Source organism: Ipomoea nil, unplaced genomic scaffold (genome assembly GCF_001879475.1).
Source record: "Ipomoea nil cultivar Tokyo-kokei standard unplaced genomic scaffold, Asagao_1.1 scaffold3197, whole genome shotgun sequence".
NCBI lineage: Eukaryota > Viridiplantae > Streptophyta > Magnoliopsida > Solanales > Convolvulaceae > Ipomoea > Ipomoea nil.
The window spans coordinates 552,040-568,773 of record NW_017619625.1 but is presented as its reverse complement, the minus strand read 5'-3'; the positions used below and the strand labels follow the sequence as shown (position 1 = coordinate 568,773).

Below are 16,734 nucleotides of genomic sequence, written 5' to 3'. Positions count from 1 at the left end.
GGTCTGGTTGGACTTAATAACTAGTAGTTGTTAGTCAACCAAACTCTGTGCCTAATATAACCTGGATTGATGGGATACAGGATTATGGATTAGATAGCACATTCAGTTACGGTACTCAGACCGCTCAGTAGACACCAATACACCATCTAGGGTTCTGAGTTAGGTCTGAGGCAAAACATGGCTGACGGCCTACCGTTAAGAGGCAACACAACAGGAACATCAACTATGGCTGGAGATCAACACGGCTACGCTTCCGCTATCATACGAGGTCAGGTTTCTCGTATACTGTTATTCATTATAGTTAGACTATTGTATATCTAACAATGTGTTCCTAAGTTTTTCTGAGTTTTTTGTACTGTGGTTTAATTATGGCATGTTGCGTGTGATTGTGCATGTGGGATCATTGTCTTTGTTCTGTAATTCGTTTTTAAGGGGTTGGAGTGTTTTGGTTGGAAGCATTTTGTTGTTTATGTTTGAGGGTTCAAGTTGCATGCAGTGCTCCGGTTGTCGGTCATGTTTGTATTTTTTTTTTTCCCGCCGGTGTGTGCATGTATGGTGTCCGCCGTGTGCATATCCGTGTTTTCACCCTGTGTTCATGTGTACATAGTATTTAATCTAACGTGTACATTACCGTATTCTGTCGTCCTCACATGTGTCCTCGCATCCCTATTACCCTTATTTTTGTGTTTTTTTTAAAAAAATTTATACGTTAGTTTTCCAGTAGTTTTGTGGCGGATTAGATTTCCGTATGATTTCCAGGTGGTGGCATTATTTGGTTGTTATAAAGTGCATATGGTTGTTAAATTATGTGCACACAGTGGTTTTCGGTTGCTACTATTTTTATTATTTCTCAATCGTCGGTGTTTTTAAAATTTTCCCTTCACCATTTGGCAGTGTCGCTTTGTGGTGATGAAGTTTCTGCGAGTGATAGTCGTGGGTGCGTCATGGATATTTCTCCAGGGAAAACGAATTATTGGGTGCCGGTGTGTGACAATGCGATCAAGCCATTCGTTGGTCAATGGTTTAGCAAGTTGGACGATGGTGTTGAGTTCTATATCCGCTATGCACGTACTGTTGGGTTTAATGTTCGTCGTGGCTCGGATTCAAAGAATAGTTGTGGGGAGGTATTGAGGAAGTATTTATTGTGTTCTCGAGAAGGATTTAAGCAGCCTGCTAAGGAGTTGTGTTCGGGTGGTGACGTGGTTAATGACCCCTCAATATCAAAGAAAAGGCGTCGGGTTACGAATAGGGTTGGTTGTAATGCGAAGATTATTTTCAAGCTTAAGGGGTATGGGGGTTATTCTGTGTTCTATTTGGAGGAACGACACACACATTGTTTGTACTCGGAGGCATCCAAGCCATTTATGAGGATTAATCGCAAGTTGGATCTTGGGCATCAAATATTTGTCGCTAATTGTGCGAAGGCAAATATTGGTTCTATCAAATCGTGGAAGCTTTACAGGAAAATGGTTGGAGATTATACTGATGTTGGGGCCACCGGTGTAGACTTTCAGAATTTTAAGCGTGATTTAATGGCATACATTCGCGGCGGCGATGCACAATTGATTGTTGAGAAGTTCCTTCATAAAAAAGAGTTATGGTCTTCATTTTTCTTTGACTATGATGTGGATGAGTATGATCAGCTTTCACGTGTGTTTTGGGCAGACCCAGTAGCACGACGGAATTTTGCGTGCTTTGGGGATGTGGTTTCTTTTGATGCAACGTATCGGACGAACATGTATGTGCATCTGTACTCGTTGGCGTGTGCATCTGTGTTTTGTTGGTAGTTTGTTATGAATACCTTTTTACATACATGTATGCATTCTGATTTTTTTCCCCTTTCTTATATTTTTGTAGGTATAAGCTTGTGTTTGTGCCATTTACCGGCATTGATAATCACAAGAAATCAGTCACGTTTGCCGCGGGGTTGATTGCGAAGAAAGATGTTGAGTCCTATGTCTGGTTGCTTGATAATTTCAAACGAGCTATGGGCCACGAGCCAACATACATTCTCACCGATCAAGATCCAGCCATGCGGGTGGCTATCCCCACAGTGTTCAATTCTGCACGTCATCGCTTCTGCATGTGGCATATCATGTCAAAGGTTGGTGACAAGGTGGGTTCAGTGGTTGCCAAGGATCAGTCGTTTCGCCGTGCTCTTAATGATGTTGTTTGGGACTAGTCGATAACAATAGAGGAGTTTGAATCTAAATGGCTTGGTGTTATGGAGGCCTATGGTCTCAGTGAGCATAGGTGGTTCCGCCAGATGTTTGATTTACGTGCATTTTGGATTCCAGCTTTTTTTCAAGACTTGCCTATGTGTAGTTTGTTGCGAACGACTTCCCGGTCGGAATCGCAGAATAGTTCATTTGGGGGTTGCACTAATTGTCATGCGAGCTTAGTGGAGTTTTTCTTTCATTTTGAAGGTGCTATTGATTGCCAAAGGCATAAGCAGGCTAAGCTCAATGCGGCATGTGAGGGCCATTTGCCAGTGGTGAAGACGCCTTTGGCAATTGAGCGATATGCAGCTGCTGTTTATACTATTACTGTATTCTATGAGGTGCAGGTAGAGATTGTGGCTGGGTGTTTTGATTGTTCTGTTGTGTCTTCCGTTGTTGATGGTGTCTTAAAACGTGTTGGAGTAGAAGACACATATGGTAATGTGTATATTGTTGTATATAATCCAACCGAAACTACAGCAGATTATTCCTGTCGGATGTTTCAGCGTGTGGGCTTGTTGTGTAGGCATATATTTCTTGTCTTCAAGGATGCTCGTTTGGATTCTATTCTGCCTTGCTACTTGGTTTCTCGGTGGACACGTGATGCCTACAAGCATCCAATTTATGATATAGAAGGGGTTCATGATGATGTTGTTGTAGGTGTGGCCAATAACAGGGGTGATTCGAAGCAGGTTTGGAATGATTTTTACAGTTGTGTTGCTCTTGCTGGGCATAGCTCGGATTTGTATTATGGAGTTGTCCCGTGTTTTGAAGGAGTTGAAACTGTCATTTGTCAATGCCGACACTAGTATTGGTACGTCCGTTGGTAAGTCTGGTGTTGTTCAAGCGTTTGGTGGTGTGATCAGGTCTCCTAATATTCTTGTCCACCCACCAACCGTTGCTAAGAATAAGGGTTCTGGGAAGCGGTTCAAATCAGCCAAAGAGCTTGCTGCAGAGAGAGCTGCAAAGTCTACACGAGAGTGCAAGACTTGTCACAAATATGATGGGCATGACAGTCGTAATTGCCCGCTTAAAGACTTGTTTATAAAATAATTTGTATGACAACCGTGCGGTATGATGGACATCATCACGTGGGCATTTAGAAATTGTTTTGGATTTATATTATTTTACGCAGTTTAAGTACGTACATTGGCTGTAATTAAGTTAATCTGGCTACTAGTATATACTTGTCTTCTTCTTTTTTTTTTTCCTACAATGAATATACTGATGTTTTTTCAATTGGTGTCACTGGGTGTGCTCTGTAGTTTTTGGTTGTGTGCCGTTAAGCAGTCGTGCATTTCAAATCAGTGAGGAGTGCACATTGCTACTCACGCTGTCAACTTTTAGTGATTATAATTAATTTAATCTGGCTACTAGTTTATGCTAATCTGGTTTTTTCTTTTTTTTTCCTACAATGAATATTGTTAGAATATGTTGGCATACGTTTGGTTTGCCATGCGTGTGCACCTAAGGTATTCAATGCTTGCATGTTCAAATGCATTGAGCTTATTTCCAGTACGTGGAGTGTGCACTTCAGAAGCCTAGTGCGTTCGATTTTGAGTGATGCTTTATTACGTGTGGAAGTGTTCACCATAAGGGTATGCGTGTGTGTCTGTGTGCCATTGATAGTCCTAGGGTGTGCACTCAGCGCTAATGGGGTTGCCCGTCGTCACAGCCGCAAATGTCTATTCTACTAGTCGGCCTTTATTCTTTACTGCTGTTTTTTCAATTGGTACCGGTGGTGTGTGCTCTTTAGTTTTTGGCTGTGTGCCATTAAGCAGTCGTGCATTTCAAATCAGTGAGAAGTGCACATTGCTATTCGCGCTATCAACTTTTATTGGTTTGCATTGTATACCATGCCTGAACGTTGTCTGGTAATGATGCAATGTAGCAAAAATATGTGTGTACTATAAGCTGTTTCAAAAATACAGATATGAAGTAACATGTGCACCACTACATTCAGTATGCTCAAAAAACCCATAACTAAGTCAACATAATTAACTATTTCGTAATAGATTGGCTGGTTCTAGTTCGCTCATATTCTTAATCTAATCCCAAAAAATAAATCACTGTCCACCGTTGCTCATTGTCTCACCTCATGTCAGTTGTGGTGCGTCACATAATTGCGGAATAGTCCATTCTGGAAATCAATTGCACGTTTGATGTTTTCAGTTCGGTGGTTGTTGAACTCTGACATTAGGATTTCGCGCATGTATATCATTCTCAGGTTGCGTATATATGAAAGATCCCCTTTTTCAGTCCACACTTCCATGTCGAGTAAGTCTGGCCCACAAATGTTTCCATGTGTCGCATGGCGTAAATACCGCAGTCAATTGTGTTTTTTGTCTCTCCATGGCATTTGCATTCTGGTTGGAATGATTCTTCCGATGTCGGCACCCTTTTTAATTGAGACTTTGTCGTCTATGAATGTGGCTAGTAGGTCTGTCTGCTCGTATTAGTGTGGATAACAACCCGTTAAAGTTTGTTTGAAAGTTGGATATGTTGTTGTCAATGTAGAAAGTATGGTGGGGTATGCTTACCAAGTCCTCTGGGATCTTCAAGTACTTTTTCTCATGGCACTGTGTGTGCACTTTTCTATCTCATCGTGTGCCATGAATTATAAGGGCAACAGTCCTAATACACATAATATTATTAAAACACATGCTGATGCTGTGTGCATCTATGCTTTGCCCTGTGTGCACTTCTGGGTGCACTCATGTGTAGTGGTGCCCCTATATATGATACCGTTTGTGCACTGGTCATAGTACCCGTGTGCCATCAGCTTAACTTTGAATAATGGTAGTGCACATACCTTCCCCCCCCCCCCCCCCCACTTGTTTGGTGAGAATTTGCAGCATCTTCCGGTGGATCATCATCTACTCTCTCTTCACCTTCCGGATCAGCGGGTAATAACTCTCCTTGGCCGAACCCCCCTAGTCGTATCTCTTTAAATTCCTGATCTCTCATGTGTCTACATGTCCATCCTTTGATGGCTGGTCTTTGACAGGGTACTGCGTTGCCAACAAACTTCACACGATCCATATACAACACCTGCATTTTTTTAAAAATTATTCACATCTCCCTTGCACATTTTGGTTCTACTACAAGTCTACAACATTGTTCCCCGTCGTCGTTTTGCCCGTATTTTCGATCCAGACATAGCTTTGGGACGTTGGTAGTGCGTTACGCCGTATGGTGGTTTCTTCTTTGCTGGTTTCTCGGGATCCGACGTATGTGGACTGGTCACACGTGGTAGAGTGAGAGTCAGCTTGTGAATCTGATGTTGAACAACGCGTGAGCACCCTTGGACCAAATTGCCCTTTAAAAGATTATTTTGAACATTAATGCTCGCAAATATGCCGTGCTATATTAAAATCTATACATCTAATCTCAACCCTAGGTCCCTCTAAACGAATGGCTATGATTAAGTTTTATTTCTCATCTGCCATGCTTGTCTCATATGAAGCCTACCCTATATCTATATATATATATTATATATTGTTCCAAATGATTAAATTTTTATATATTATATATTCTCTTCTTATTATATTATACTGTGCATCGCACGGCTACAAATACTAGTATACCTAATAACCCTAGTCTTCTTAAATCTAAATTTCTAATTACAACGCCACCTCCACCTCCGCCTCTCCCAGTCTCGCCTACTCCCACCGGCCACCTCTCCTAGTCTCGGAGTCTGTCGCCGATAGACGGTCTCTCCGGTCTCGCTACAGGAGCGGTCTCTCCGGTCTCGCTACAGGAGTCAAGTCCTCTCCAGTCTCGCCTGCCTACCGGAGTCTGTCGCCGATAGACGGTCTTGCTGAGTCACTGATAGCCCCTCTCGCTGGTCGGCCCTCAAACAGTTATATATACAATTTTGCGAGCACGCATAGCAGCATAGGAGACATGGCGGAGATGGCTGCTTCAACACCCTGCCAAATCGACCTCGGAAATCTCATGGCTTACAACCCACATCACAGCTTTCCAACTCCTCCTAATTCCAGGTTGTGTTTTCCTACACCTACCCACTTTATATCCGTATGAACAATACTAACAATACTGGAAACTGGAAACGATGTTGGACGTTATTTGAAAATGTTTTTTTTATTTTTTTATTTTAAAGTTCTGTTTCAGTTCATCTTTTGCGTCATTTATAGGTCTGAAAATAAGTTTTTTCTCCTTTTAGTTCTGGTTTTTTCCCCTTTTGGTTCTGGAACAAATTATAGGGAAATATTTATGTTTGCTAAAACTTGTTGTTGAGTAATATTTTTGACTTTTGTAGTATTACAGAGAATTTGTTCAGAGTAAATTGTTTAGCATTATGTCATTCTTTAACACTTTCAGCCCTTACATATTATGATATGAAGTTCAAGCTGAGTTAATGAATTGAGATTAAAGTTAGTAAATGAACTTAATAATGTATGCTTAGTTGCTCACTAAGGTGTTTAATGCAGGGAGGAATTAGCATGGGAGTGCTTGCAGGACGGAACCAAATTAGTACAAGCAGTAGCAGATGCACTTTTCAACCTACCTTCAACTGAAGGCCTGGATGGCCCAATTGTCAAATTGCCTCCACCCTCAACAAGATTGCCAAGAGAGAAGCCTGTATGCTATTTAATCTTCTTCCATAAGAAAATTTTCCATACAAGCTAGTTTTTACTTGAATCGTGTTTGGATGTCTACTGTATTTTTGAAGTATATAGCGAAATGAAACATCCATGTTTCTAGAGCACCGAAGATACATAGCATTTGCTTATATGTTTTACTAATTATGAACAACTGTTTTTTTTTTTTTTAAATTACTTTTGAGCTCTACTGGCTTCTCTGTATTCTTGTTGGCCTTTCTCTTTCTGAATATATATATATATATATATATATATATATATATATATATATATATTTATCTAGACTATAAACACTTCTTATCTGGGTAACACATGCCCAGACCATGTTTGAGTGACTGAGCTGTTGTTGTTGCATAGTCTTGTCTTTGGTTTTATTGTTTATCTTTAGTTTTTAGCTAGGCATTGAACACTTCTTATTTTAAAACACAAATAGATGATTAGCACTCTGGTTGTTTTATGTTGGTATTGTTGGATTTGGTCTGATCCTGCAATCTAATGAATTTCATTTTCTATATATAATTATATGATCGAAAACTCTCTCCTTTTGATTTCAGCTCCCAAAGCCTAAGCCCCCAACAAAATGGGAGTTGTTTGCCAAGAAGAAAGGTTGACATTAAAATTAAAACTGCTACACATGTTGCAGGATTTAATTTTAAGCTTGATAAACTAACGAAGTAGTTATTTACTACTTCCATCCCAATTTCTCCCAGGTATTCAAAACCGCAAGAAAGACAAGATTCTTTTTGATGAACAGACGGGTACATGGAAGCGCCGACATGGATATGATCGCGTGAATGATGACAATGATATACCAATTATTGAGGCAAAGGAAACTGATGGTACGTAAGGCTTTCAAAATTGTTACTGCCTTGGTTTAAATGCATTGACAATGATGGATTAAAATATCTTATGAAATATTGATGTAACCTGTAAGTAGTTGTAATACTATTTATTTAAATGTAAAATGAGATGTAAATCTATTGAGTAAAATTTTGTGCCTTGTGGTACTTGTGATGGTAAGTAATTGAGTTCATTGGATTGTGCTGAATAAGGATAAGGTAAAGCTTACCTATGAGGGGGTAGGGATGTTAATTATACTTTCTGCCTATAAAAAATGAAAATGGTAACAATTGTACTTAACTATTTATATTTGTTTTATTTTTCCAATAAACTCAATAACACTATTATTTTTCTTCCCTCCCTCCATTGGCAGGTTTTCACCCACGAAAGTCTTCTCCCCTTCCCCCCTCATGCTTAATTTCATATCTTCTCTTTGTTTTGCAAAGAAATTGATAGCAAATGGACTATGGACCTTTCCTTCACTATTTTAATATTATCCTAATTATCATATTTGTTTCTTTTCCAGCACCTGGAGAAGATCCTTTTGCCAAGAGAAAGGAAGAAAAGAAGAAGAGAGTTGATAAGCAAGAGAAAAATAGATTGCAAAACTTGAAACAGGCTGCAAAAGTTGGTGCAGTGCCAAGGTCTCACTCTTTAGCCTTTTGGTGTTTCATTTATTTCTTTTACTTTTATCAACTTGGTATGCGCTGTCTTAGCTTGTGGTGGCTCTTTACCCTTGTTTCCTCATTGACATCTTATGCCCTCTTATAGTTTGTGGTGGCTCTTTCTTTTCTTGTTCCCTTTGCTTCCCTTTTTTCACCCTATGCCTTTGTTACTTTGTATGGCATATTGATATGTACATCTCTTGATGGTATTCTCTTGTTCTTAGTATACCTAAATCTATTAAAAGTATGGATTCTCAGTGTCCTGCCTCAATATCTAATTAAGTTACTGCTTTGCAGCCATATTCAGCTTGCTGCCACTTCATTACCTATAACAGGGACACAAGCTGCACCTAGAAAAGTTAGTAAGGGTGAACTAGGACATGTTGCTGGAATGGCAGCAACTGCCACAGCTAGTGGTGGAAAGTTCGACAAGAAGTTGGCCGGAGAAAAACCCCCAAAACATGAAAAGAAATATCGGAAGGTTTTTAATATGACCTTTTTATTCTCTTTGTCGTTATGTTGCCAAGTTTTTTTGGCTGTGTATTGAATTCACCTGTTGTTTGTTTGCCTCTAGTTTCTACCAGTTGCAGAAGGATCAGGAATGGGTTCATTAGAAAGACAGCAAACTGATAAAGTTCTGAACAAACTAATATCAAAGAATTCACATGACATACTCAATGTTAACAAGGTCCATCTATTCTTCATTTTTCTCCTTTCTAATAAGTCCTGTGAGATCTAAGGTATAATTTTGGTTGCAAAATTCATGTCTGATTTTTTTTTTTTTTGGGTTTTTGGTTTGTTTGCAATGGGATGCAGGCTGTGACCATGTTCAATGTGAAAAAGGAGAAGGGAAGGAGGAACCGTGAAGGAAAGTCTTCAACACCAAACAAGTTGAAACCAAGGGGCAAACCTCTTAAGAAAACCTTCAAAAAGGGATCTTCAAAAGCACCGAAATCCAAGTGAATTCCATCTTAACAATCACTGAATGAGTGAAATTTTGGTATTCAGCAGTAGCTGGTACTGCAATAGAGAGATACCCCCATCCTTCCTACCCCTTTTTTGATTAAAAAAAAAAAAATAGTAGGTAGATAAGCTGAAACAAATGAAAAAGACAAAAATGTGGGGTTATACATGGAGGTTGAAATGTGGTGGCCAATGCACCAAAATGAAAAAGACAAAAAAATAAAACTATTTGAGATTGGATTCTCTTTCTGTTCTTTATCAGTTTGGGAATCATACTAATAAGAAAAAGTGAAAAATCTGAATGAGTGTTTCATTTTTTTAGTCCATTGTTTTCTTTAAAGTCATATATTGGTCCATGCATGCAAAATTGTTAACATTTTGGTCCCTTGTTATATCATGAACTAGGGTCTATCTAACATGGTGTTTCTAAGATAGACTTTAGTTCAAAATTTTTAGAAATGGTGTTTCTAATAGCTTCAGTTTTTTGGCAGAATCATATCATAAGCAATTTTAGTACAGTAGATGAAAAATGTAAATACATAAAAACTGAAAAACTGGCGCTATATAGAGTTGCTGTCCATATTTCTTTAAGTCAAATTTACTTACCAAGATTGACGGCCTACGTTGAATTTCTTGAAATGCCAGCCAAAATTCAGATATTTCAAAACAGAATCTTTTACTTTAATAATGGAAGTGCCTTTATTTCAAGTTCTCAACTGAAATCTACAGGCCGGGCAATAGATACCATCCACTCCCCATAACTCCAAGATTCTAATTTCAATGTATTGATTCATTAGTTATACACATATTGTTCCAGGCATAAACACGTATATATACGGACAGTTATGCTGTGGGCTCGTGCCCAGCGTGCTTCATGCGCACGGATAATGGTGCCGTTATCTTTCCTTTTTTTTTTTTTTTTTTTTTTTTTTTTAATTTAATTTCAGGCCGCTTCGTTATAGGAGCATATATTCACAGCTTTGTGTTCATAATTTCATAACTGTACATTCATAATTCCATAACTGTACATTCATAATTCCATAACTGTACATTCATAATTCCGTAACTGTACATTCATAATTCAATAACTGTAAATTCATAATTTTCGAAGCTCTATGTTCATAATTGTAAGTTCATAATGTCAGAGTTCTATGTTCATAATTTCATAACTGTACATTCATAATTCCATAACTGTACATTCGTAATTCCATAACTGTACATTCATAATTCCATACTGTATATTCATAATTCCATACCGAACATTCATAATTTTCGAAGCTCTATGTTCATAATTGTAAGTTCATAATTCCATAACTATACATTCATAATTCTATAACTATACATTCATAATGTCATAACTGTATATTCATAATTTCATAACGAATATGCCGTTAACGCCGTTAACGGCGTTTCGAACAATTTTTTTTTTTATAATTAAAACAGCGTCGTTTTCACGGAAAATGACGCCGTTTTAGCGCCGTGCGCACCTTGCAAGGTGCGCATAGCATAATTTGCCTATATATACGTGTGGTGGATATGATATGAGTTCTACTACATAGACTCTCAAAAATCTACTCCCTCATTTATACTCCTTGAGATGACAAATCAGGATTGATTATTTTCATCATGTGGGTCCACAGGAAAATGTCTATATCAAGAGCATGTGAGAGGGAGTACAAGTTGAGAGTTTAAAATAAGAGTACATCAAGTATTTTCCTATTGATATGATGTCTGGAGTAACGATACCAGATCTTTTGATAGTGGCCCAATCAAGATGACGAATTTTTCGACTTTTGTGCCCATATATGATCACAACTTTAGTTATAGGACTAGTAATTTTGTTATACCAGGTATTATCAATATATGTGTTAAATTTATATATGTATATTTAAAGGATTTTTGGAGTATTTTTGATGAAAATGGAATATGGGATGACTGATGAGAATGAGGCTACAAGGCGTGCTCATTTTGCAGCATCTGTTCATCAAACCATAATTATTATTTCTGTTTATGCAAGTAATGTTATGTACTGTCAGAAGCTTAAAATACAAGATTATATAAATATTAATCAAGTGTAATATAATGATTGACATTGCAACAAATCATAAAGCACACCCCCACGGCCCCACCCCACCCAAAACAGCTTTTTTGAATACCTTCTTTATCATATCTATTTTCGGAACAAAAATATTATTTGTATCAAAATTCAAAATTAAATATACGGAGTATATATGTCCTGTTTGGTAACATAGTTAGATTATCAGTTAATTTTAACTTATTTGATCACTATTAGATGTTTGACTTGGTCAAATTGTCAATATAATAAGTGTTTAATTAATTAATTTTTTGTAATAACTTAGTAATCTAACACGCTAAAATTCAAAACAAAACCGTTTTTACGAATAACTTTTTTAAAAAATCCTTTTACATGTAATCAACTATAAACTAATAACTAATTTACTAAATATCTTTTTACAATCAGCTAATGATATCAACTAACAGCTATTTACCAAACAACCTTTCTCTCTCTCTCTCTCTATATATATATATATATATATATATATATATATATATATATATATATATATTTAAATATCATAATATGTTATATTTATTAAGTACCTGTAAATTAATAAATTTTATTATGGAGTACAAATTAATCTTCAGGGTAAAGTAATGTCATTTACTATGGATATGCCGTAATTTCAAATGTAGCCTTTTTAATATTCTAAATGTCATCATTTGGGGAGGTGGCAAATGATTATTTGTCGGCGGAAACAAGTGTAGCCAATAAGCAGAGATAAATATAATTTGTCTTATGAAAAAAAAAAAAAAAAAAAAAAAAAAAAAAGAGAAGAGAAAAGTAACATGTTTGGCTGTTTGCATTTGGATCTTGTCTCTTTCATACCAATGTTTCTTTGGAATATTTGAGCACCGATTCGGTGAAAAAGACATTCCGCTGTAAACCCACTGTTTGAATTTAGATTAATTTTAGGGATAAAGTAAAAAGAAGTCATTGAACTATTTGACAAATAGTAAGGGGCTGTATTCAATCATGACTTTCATAAAGTTTTAAAGACTTTTATGAACTTTAAAAGTTTGAGGGTATTCAAATTTTTAAAGAGTCTTTAAAAGTCAGGCGGTATTCAATCAAGATTTTTAAAGAGTCTTTAAAAGTCGTGTGGTATTGAATTAAGACTTTTAGAGCATCTACATCAATGAATAATGGAGAGTTAATGTCAGAATAAATCACTTGGCTAGAGTTATTCACAAGTGTGGGATGTGGTTATTAGATGAAATAATCCTCCTGCAAATTACAAAATAATGTCAGAAAATAAAGGAAAAGAAAAAGTGAAAGAAAGAAACGTTGTGCGCGTTTCGCGCACAACGTGGCCATAAGTCGGGCGCGTACAGTGCACGCGCCCAGTCAGGCTGACTTACATATTTTATTTTATTTTTTGTTTTTTTTTTAATTAAGTTTTGTTTTATTTTATTTTTTTTTCTCTCCCCTCCCACCTTCTCTTTCCTAATCACTCTTACATTATCCCCACATTCTTCCCAACTAATGTGGATGCTCTTAGAGAGTCTTTAAAAGTTACGTGGTATTCAAAAAATTATGAACTTTTGTAGACTTTTTAATTTTAAGATTTTTGTAGACTTTTTCTTCTCAAATATAAATAGTTGAAATCCAACCATCAACCCCCGGATTTCAAAATTTTCTTTCTAACAACTTTGAATGTTTTCTCTCTCTATTTGAACTCTAATTTTCTCTCAATTTAAACTTTATAAACCTATATAAATTTAATAAAATTATTGTTTTTCTTCATTATCCTATATATTTTCCTTATACCTAAACTCTACCAATTTTTCTCTCTCTCCTAAACTTTACAATCTTCCTCTAAAAATTTGAAATAATATTATTTTTATTTCATTATTGCTTGTTTATATTGATTTTTATTTTTTTTATGAATTTTTTATCCCTAACTTTTTCTAATTCTCCCTAAATACATGAACAAAGCAAAATTTTCATCATCAAATTTTAGTATATGTTTCATAATATTCATATAAATACTTATATATTTTGATTTTTATTCTTTTTATGTTTATATTCGTAATATATATTTTTCCTTTTTTTTTTTTTAAAAACAAGTTACCATGAATAGCGAACTACTGTTCGCAACAATAATTTGGGGTTGCGAACAGTAACACCTTGTTGTTGTGGACAGTCTCAAATTGCTATTGCAAATAATAGTTCTTTGCGTGATGCCTAGCAATATATTAAGTATAATTATATATATATATATATATATATATATTATATTTTTTATTTTTATTTTATGCAACTTGTAATTATATTTTTAAATATTTTATTTGATCAATTCTTTTATTATAAATTTTATTATTCAATATTGTTATGAATTTCTAATGAAATAATTTTTTTTTGATGTTTATTAATAATATATATAAGTAATTAGCATATAAGTCTCAACATACTATGGATAAAAATAATAATGTTGAGAATGTTGATGTGGGTGAAGAACTACATAATAAGAAAATTTTATGATATATTATAAATGTTTTGTAATAAAATTATAAATGATAAGAATCAAAATCATTGAAAGTTTTTAAGGATGTATTCAATTTAGAATTAAATGACTTTTGTAGACTTTTTAAAATAAAGTCTATGAACAAAAACCTGAAGTTAACATGTTAAAAAGTTAATTACTCTTTTTCCCGGGTTCAGTTGGCTTATTTGGAGATTATTTGAGCTCGATAGTTTAATTGTTGTTTCTCAAATAGTTTAGTGGATTTATTTGTATTTTATCCCTTAATTTTATAGTAATAAAAATTAAAAATATCAATCGTTAACTTATAAAATATCACAGTTCTCAATTAATTTAACAAGAGGTTTCTAGTTTGAGTTCCGCATAATTAGTCACAGTCATCGTCAAAGGGGATGAAGAAATCCTTAACGACAGGTACTCATACGCCATATATGTGAGGTGGTTTCTTTGTACTTTTATCAGTTTGTTGGCAAGCGGATGGCCTACGAATCCTTTAATTTTTTTTTTTGTTAAAACGAATCCTTTAATTTGCTTCCTCCCGCTTGATGTTTTAGTATCTTTGTTTCATCGTTTAAGAGTTAAGACCTTAAATGAACCGCAAAATAAATTATTTGTACTTTAACAAATATGAGAAAATATTTAATATATATATATTATCAGTATATTAAATATTGTCACGTCATTAAAAAATAAATTAATTTTTAAAATGAATTAAACATCTTTTTATGAATAACGATGTATCAAGTGTTTTCTCGGAAAATATACCTTTCGCTACATATCAATGATTAAAATGAACTTATCAATTATTGACTGAGGCGACTTGTAAGGATACTCTATCATGGATCAAGAACAAGGGTTAAGCAATGTTTATGTGGAAACTAATTGTCAGAATCTCTTCTTCAGTATCATTAGAAATCACAATAACTCTCGTACATCGATTTTGTCTATCGTGATTGTGTTTCTCTTTTAAAGCTTATTAATTCTTGTTTAGTTTGTTTTGTCACTAGATCTGTGAACCAAATTATTCATGTTTTAGCTAAGGCAGTTAGCTCTCAGTCTGGTCCTCTAATTTGGGCTTCTTACCCTCCTAATTCTATTCGCCGATGTATAAGTTGATTCATTAATTTATTAAGGTTTTTTTCTTTAAAAAAAAAAAAAAAAAAAAACTTATCAACATGCCAACGAGGCAACGACAAAAATAGCATCTCATATAACTTTAAATTAAAGAAAAATAGTTAAATCAGCTCCCAAAATCGAATGAATAGTGCATTTACATCTTTAATTGAAAAAAATAAATATTGGACCTCTCAAACTAGTACATAACTGTAATTGTGTTATGAAAAATACTTCACACCCCATAATTACCAGTTTACCACTTCTTATTAGTACAAACGAAAATTATTCAATTATTACTGATGAATTGACTGATCCTACTATAAGTTAATAAGAAATCTTTGTATTTAATAAAATAATGATATGTCATAAAGTGATAATTGTAAGGATCTCTTAAGTTATATATTCACTATGTTACCACTTATTTAGCAAACTAGTTTTTCACGCGCATTGCGTGATTGGGATAATGCCCACTGTTTTGTTTTTTTGTTTTTTTTTTTTTTAAATAAGTAGTTTAAATTATATCAAGGCAAGATTATATTGGAATTATTCATGCATAGATAATTGAATGTTAAATTTGCCTATTTAAATAGGCAATTCTAAGTTTACAAATGCAAGATAATATAGTCAAGAATGATTATAATTATCAATAAAATAATTGTATAGGTATGATTGAAACCAAATACGGGACATAAGGGAGAGCAAATAAAAATTAGGGCATAAAATATTAAATATATACTAATATTGAAGAGCTTAATTCCTGATTGCCAAACAAGGACATTGTGAGATAGTTTCCCACTTTAGTTTGTTGTGTGATTTGAATACTCTTTTTGTCAATAAATCTCCCAAGTAGTTAATATGATTGGCTTAATTATATATTTTTTTATTTTTTAAAAACAATTAATATATATATATATATATATATATATATATCCTTAGATCATTTTACATGTTAATCTAAACAACTAATTTTTTAAAATATGTTTTTACCAACCGTTGATATAATTCGCTGGTCAAATTCGCTAATATAATCCGCTAACGCTAACCGCTAACTGCTAATTGTCAAACAAGGACATTACGAGGTAGTTCTCACTTCAATTTGTTGTGTGATTTGAACATTCTCTTTGTCAACAAATCCTTCAAGTAGTTAATATGATTGGCTATATTAATTATATTCTTTTAATTTTTTCATGGTATTAATAAAATACTTGGTAAATAAATATATAGCATTATTTTGTATTATAACTTCGATATTTAATTAAAAATAGTGCACAAAAAAGATAATAGACAATGTAGTGAATATAATCAATTGATGAATTTGAATGTAAAGAATTTTTACATTGGAGAAATATAAAGACAATATAACTAATAAAATGATTTCTCTTAATTAATTTATTAATAATGAATAATTTTTTAATAAAGACATTGTAGAGACAATGTAACGAATATAATCAATTGATGAATTTGAATGTAAAGAATTTTTATATTGGAGAAAAATAAATACAATATAACTAATGAAATTATTTCTCTTATTTAATTTATTGATATATAATGAATAATTTTTTTTGAATAAAGACATTGTAGACACATAATTCTAAATTAAAGAAATGTATATGTATTATTTTGTGTTGTAGCTACTAAATTATTATTTAATAATAATTTAATAAGAGTGAAATACAGTACTAATTATGGCAACTTTGATTGGAATGAGGTTCGAACCTAAGGGCTTTTTTTTTATTGAAAT

At 34.3% G+C, this 16,734-nt stretch overlaps 3 protein-coding genes across 4 annotated transcripts; all 3 read left to right on the top strand.

Moving 5' to 3' along the window:
• Window positions 1–944: 944 nt before the first annotated feature.
• Window positions 945–2,182, top strand: LOC109168365 (protein FAR1-RELATED SEQUENCE 5-like). The gene is made up of 2 exons (XM_019317378.1): window positions 945–1,738; window positions 1,858–2,182. Exons 1-2 carry the CDS (start codon window positions 945–947, stop codon window positions 2,180–2,182), a joined length of 1,119 nt encoding a protein of 372 aa, XP_019172923.1.
• Window positions 2,183–2,224: 42 nt separating this feature from the next.
• LOC109168364 (protein FAR1-RELATED SEQUENCE 5-like) lies at window positions 2,225–3,272 on the top strand. The gene is made up of 2 exons (XM_019317377.1): window positions 2,225–2,911; window positions 2,994–3,272. Exons 1-2 carry the CDS (start codon window positions 2,225–2,227, stop codon window positions 3,270–3,272), a joined length of 966 nt encoding a protein of 321 aa, XP_019172922.1.
• A 2,597-nt stretch (window positions 3,273–5,869) lies between these two features.
• Window positions 5,870–9,532, top strand: LOC109168338 (ribosome biogenesis regulatory protein homolog). 2 transcript variants are annotated; one of them, XM_019317349.1, is made up of 9 exons: window positions 5,870–6,019; window positions 6,113–6,224; window positions 6,672–6,824; window positions 7,399–7,450; window positions 7,555–7,683; window positions 8,211–8,328; window positions 8,647–8,830; window positions 8,924–9,037; window positions 9,166–9,532. In XM_019317349.1, the coding sequence occupies exons 2-9, from the start codon at window positions 6,126–6,128 to the stop codon at window positions 9,310–9,312; spliced, it is 996 nt and encodes a 331-aa protein (XP_019172894.1). In that variant the 5' UTR covers window positions 5,870–6,019; window positions 6,113–6,125; the 3' UTR covers window positions 9,313–9,532. The 2 variants fall into 2 exon arrangements, with proteins under 2 accessions (XP_019172894.1, XP_019172893.1); XM_019317348.1 differs by lacking the exon at window positions 5,870–6,019 and having other exon boundaries at window positions 6,058–6,223; window positions 6,674–6,824.
• The last annotated feature ends 7,202 nt before the right edge of the window (window positions 9,533–16,734 follow it).

What these genes read in the sequence shown, in the direction of transcription:
- LOC109168365 (XM_019317378.1), top strand. Translation starts at nt 945, where the DNA reads ATGGATATTTCTCCAGGGAAAACGAATTATTGGGTGCCGGTGTGTGAC. An exon ending in GCAACGTATCGGACGAACAT is followed by an intron (nt 1,739 to 1,857) that starts GTATGTGCATCT and finishes ATATTTTTGTAG; the next exon opens with GTATAAGCTTGTGTTTGTGC.
- LOC109168364 (XM_019317377.1), top strand. Translation starts at nt 2,225, where the DNA reads ATGGAGGCCTATGGTCTCAGTGAGCATAGGTGGTTCCGCCAGATGTTT. An exon ending in ACAGGGGTGATTCGAAGCAG is followed by an intron (nt 2,912 to 2,993) that starts GTTTGGAATGAT and finishes CGTGTTTTGAAG; the next exon opens with GAGTTGAAACTGTCATTTGT.
- LOC109168338 (XM_019317349.1), top strand. Translation starts at nt 6,126, where the DNA reads ATGGCGGAGATGGCTGCTTCAACACCCTGCCAAATCGACCTCGGAAAT. An exon ending in CAACTCCTCCTAATTCCAGG is followed by an intron (nt 6,225 to 6,671) that starts TTGTGTTTTCCT and finishes GGTGTTTAATGC; the next exon opens with AGGGAGGAATTAGCATGGGA. An exon ending in GATTGCCAAGAGAGAAGCCT is followed by an intron (nt 6,825 to 7,398) that starts GTATGCTATTTA and finishes TTTTGATTTCAG; the next exon opens with CTCCCAAAGCCTAAGCCCCC.